At 38.8% G+C, this 4,944-nt stretch overlaps 1 protein-coding gene across 1 annotated transcript; it reads left to right on the forward strand.

The window, feature by feature from the left end:
- Positions 1-2,731: 2,731 nt before the first annotated feature.
- Positions 2,732-3,709, forward strand: LOC102969904 (olfactory receptor 1L3-like). The gene has a single exon (XM_007094526.2). It carries the CDS (start codon positions 2,732-2,734, stop codon positions 3,707-3,709), a length of 978 nt encoding a protein of 325 aa, XP_007094588.2.
- Positions 3,710-4,944: the final 1,235 nt, after the last annotated feature.

Consider the following 4,944-nt stretch of genomic DNA (forward strand, 5'->3'; position numbering starts at 1 on the left):
TCATAGAAATACAAATCAAAACCACAATGAGATACCACCTTACACCTGTCAAAATGGCTAACATTAACAGCTCAGGCAACAACAGATGTTGGCGAGGATGCAGAGAAAGAGGATCTCTTTTGCATTGTTGGTGGGAATGCAGGCTGGTGCAGCCACTCTGGAAAACAGTATGGAGGTTCCTCAAAAAACTAAAAATGGAACTACGTTATGACTTAGCAATTGCACTACTAGGTATTTATCCAAGGGATACAGGTGTGCTGTTTTGATACAGGTGTGCTATTTCATAAACATGCACCCCCATTTTATAGTAGCACTATCGACAATAGCCAAAGTATGGAAAAAGCCCAAATGTCCATCAATGGATGAATGGATAAAGAAGATGTGGTGTATATACATATACATATATATATATATATATATATATATGTATATACACATACACATATATATACGTATATATATATGTATACGTATATATATACGTATACATATATATATGTATACGTATATATATACGTATACATACACACACACACACACACACACACACACACACACAATGGAGTATTGCTTGGCAATCAAAAAGAATGAAATCTTGCCATTGCAACTACGTGGATGGAACTAGAGGGTATTATGCTAAGCAAAATTAGTCAGAGAAAGACAAATATCATATGACTTCATTCATATGAGGACTTTAAGACACAGAAAAGATGAACATAAGGGAAGGAAAGCAAAAATAATATAAAAACAGGGAGGGGGACAAAACATAAGAGACTCTTAAATATGGAGAACAAACAGAGGGTTACTGGAGGGATTGTGGGAGGGTAGATGGGCTAAATGGGTAAGGGGCAATAAGGAATCTACTCCTAAAATCACTGTTGCACTATATGCTAATTTGGAAAAAATTTAAAAAGTAAAAATAATAAAAACAAAAAACTACTGATATTAAAAAATAATTATATTTCAGTAATAAATAAAAATAAATAAATTTTGAAAAATAAGTCATAGGGATGTAATGTACTGCATAGGTAATATAGTTTAAGATTGTAACAACTTTGTATGGTGACAGATTGTAGCTACATTTATCCTGGTAATTACTTCATAAAGTATATAAATGTTGAAGCACTATGTTGTACACCAGAAACTTATAATATGTTATATATATAAAACATATAATATGTTATATGCCAGTGACACTTAAATAATACATAAATACATAAAAATAAACTTGAAGATACACATGATGTTGTAGTTCTTCCAGGGAGTTGTCCTTTGAACAAATGGAGGCACTAAGGGGAACTCCAAATAAAACTTTTTCAAGATGGAAACTGGACCTAGGTGTCCCTGCCTGGTGCTCTGTCCTCACTGATATATGGGACATCACCCACTAAGCCAGGGACAGAAGCTTATTGTTTCAGAGAGGTTACAAGAGCTAGGAACAGAAAATTATTGTCCATCTTGGACACCTACACCTGGCTATGCAGATGTTGGATTCTACCCAGATGTTTGAGGTGAGGGATATGCGGCCACCTGGGAAGGGAGGGAGAACACATACAATTCTTCTGAACCTTTGGAGACAATCCTGTAAAAGGTTAATGTGTGTTTCTCTTCTTACTCTCTCTCCCACCAAACACCAGGGATTTAGTGACACAGCATCAGAAGAATCTCCCATGAGGGATGTAGGGGCTGTAAGTATCTACAGCTTGGGAAGGGTGGTAAGAATCCATGGAAGGGAGCATTCATATTCAAGAAACCTTAGATTTTCTACAACCAGGCACATTTTCTGTTTGCTGTCTCTAAGCACAGTTTGTGTTCTTTTCCATGGAGCAGAAATAAGGGGAGGGGAATAAATACATGAGGCAAGACTTCAATGTCCTTCCCTGGTAAGAAGTCAATGTTGAGAATACCTCGTGAAAAGGTGTAAATATCTGATCTCAGAGAGATAATTAGTCATCACTGGATGCTAAGAGAGTGACCTTATGTTTGTGCTAAATGTTGAGATTTTATATCTATACTCTATAATCTTTATTTACCCAGTCTACCTGTGAGTCACATAGCCCAGACCTCAGAATAGGAATTCTCAGCTGAAGAAAGGGAATTTGGGGAGAGAATTTTCTCACAAAAATATACTCCCTCCCTTTCACTTTCCCTTCCCCATCTCTCTTTGCCCCTAACTGCTTACATTCAGTTCTACATTCAGTTCGATGTTTTTTAATGACTATCCTGCTTCTGTTGCAAGTGATGTGGAAAGAAGCATGTTTGTTTAAAAAGATTGTTATTCTTCAACCACAAATTAGGTGAGATAGCTATTTCATGATTATATAGGGGTGGCTTAGCCCAAAATAACCTTTATGAGAAGCTGACCTGAACCTTATTCATAGACTGTATCTGTGGATCCTGTGATTATCAGCCACAGAGTAAGGAAAAGAAGACGGTAATCTCTCTCTCTCTCTCTCTCTCTCTCTCTCTCTCTGTGCTCCTCTCTCTTTTTCTCTCCCTTTCCTCTTGAATCTATTTTCTATAGATCTCTATCTCAAAAATTCTAAAAGAACAAGTGAAAATACACTTCTGGCTCTCATTTGCCCATATTCATAAAGAAAAACATTGAAGTAAATGCTCTATTAGTAACTGCTAATTCTCATTGCAAGAACCAGATGGAAAGGTGCATGTCCTAGATGACATAAGAACCATTAATTGACAGGACCTTTTACCTGTAGGTGCATTCAAGTCCATGGGAATGTCCAACCTGACAAGACTGTCTGAATTCATCCTCATAGGACTCTCCTCTCACCCTGAGGACCAGAAGCCACTCTTTGCTCTCTTTCTTATCATGTACCTGGTCACTATAACGGGGAATCTGCTCATCATCCTGGCTATCCGCTCTGATCCCAAACTCCAAAACCCCATGTACTTCTTCCTGAGCATCTTGTCCTTTGCTGATATTTGCTACACAACAGTCGTAGTCCCCAAGATGTTAGTGAACTTCTTATCAGAGACAAAGACCATTTCCTATGCTGAATGTCTGACACAGATGTATTTTTTCCTGGTTTTTGGAAACATAGACAGTTATCTCCTGGCAGTTATGGCCATTGACCGCTATGTAGCCATTTGTAATCCTTTCCACTATGTCACTGTGATGAACCGCAGATGCTGTACGTTGCTGCTGGCCTTCTCCGTAGCTTTCTCCTGCCTCCACTCCCTCCTACATGTCCTCCTGGTGAATCGGCTCACGTTCTGCGCATCAAATGTAATCCAACATTTTTTCTGTGATGTCAACCCTGTTCTGAAACTGGCCTGCTCTTCCACCTTTGTCAATGAAGTTGTGGCCATGACAGAAGGGATGGCTTCTGTGATGGCCCCATGTATCTGCATCATCATCTCATACCTAAGAATCCTCATTGCTGTCTTCAACATTCCCTCGGCGTCTGGAAAATGCAAAGCCTTCTCCACCTGCAGCTCCCATCTCACTGTGGTGACTCTGTTTTATGGGAGTATTAGCTATGAATATTTCCACCCTTTGTCCAGGTATACTGTCAAGGACCGAGTAGCAACAATCATCTACACTGTACTGACATCCATGTTGAATCCATTTATCTACACTTTGAGAAATAAAGACATGAAACGGGGCTTAGAGAAACTGATAAGCAGGATTAAGGCTCAAATGGATATGCTTTCTACTACACAAGCCAACAAAATCCATGGATCCTGATTATAAGGTGTGAGTATGGTTGTGTGTGCTCATGTACACACGCCTGCACACACTCATAGGTGCACACACACACACACACACACACACACATACACACACCAGGATGTAAGGCAAATTTTGTAAAAACATACTCTTTGCTCAACTGTAGTTGCACCCTGTACTTTTCAGCCCTGTGGTCTCTGTTATGTCATGGTTGACAGTATCATTCATGTCTTAGTACCTATGCTACAATGCAGATTACAATATTTCTCTATTCCAGAAAATCACATTCCTCTTACCCCTTCCATATTTATATGGAACCTCCCATATTTCCAACATTTATAAATACATCCAAGTTTGGTCACTTGAATTACAAGAGAGTTTTTGTACATCTACTTAGAAATTTATATATGTGCAAAAATGTTTTGCCTTCATAAACACTCTGTTCTATCTGAAATAGTCAGAAGTTGTTTTGCAGGTTGTTGGGTGGGTGAGTGTGTGTGTGTGTGTGTGTGTGTGTGTGTGTGTGTGTGTGTGTCCTCTCTGTTGGACTAGGAGCTTCCCAACTGCAGAGTCTGTGTTCTCTGATCATGCCATGATACAACTATGGTTCCTTTTATTAATTCTCCCCACAGCTGGATATCCTGAGCTCTGGAGTCATTAGATTCACAACAACTGACATCAATCACTTAACTGACAATTAGTAAGCCAGCTCTATGCCTCTGTATGTGTTTTGGTCTCCTCCCCTCCTCAGGTTGCATTCATCAGCCAACACTCCCTGAAACTCCTTGCCTGTGTGCTTCTCTCTCAAAGGTGCCTGTATTTCCATGTCTTTTCTATTCGTTACTTTTTTCAGAATGATGGAAGATTTGTTCTATGTAATCAGAAATGCTCCCGGTGGCCACTGAAGACAAGAGTCAAAAATCAATGGACGTAAACTACTACTAAGAAGCTTTGGGTTACAAAGCATCATATAAAAGAGGCTCTCAACTCAGTTGGAAAATGAATTACATAGAAAAGCAGTCTGATAAATTACTTTATTTTTTCATTTATTTTTTAATTTTATTTAAATCCAAGTTAGTTAGCATATAGTGTAATAATGATTTCAAGAATAGAACTAGGTGATTCACTGCTTATATTTAACACCCAGTGCTCATCCCAACAAGTGCCCTCCTTAATGTCTGTCACCCATTTAGTCCATCCCCTACTTTAAACTTAAGAAATTGCTTTACCCTTAAGAACAGCAACATGGTGAG

The sequence above is a fragment of the Panthera tigris genome, chromosome D4, assembly GCF_018350195.1.
Source record: "Panthera tigris isolate Pti1 chromosome D4, P.tigris_Pti1_mat1.1, whole genome shotgun sequence".
Taxonomy (NCBI): Eukaryota; Metazoa; Chordata; class Mammalia; order Carnivora; family Felidae; genus Panthera; species Panthera tigris.

Coding starts and splice junctions, on each gene's coding strand:
- LOC102969904 (XM_007094526.2), top strand. CDS start 2,732: ATGGGAATGTCCAACCTGACAAGACTGTCTGAATTCATCCTCATAGGA.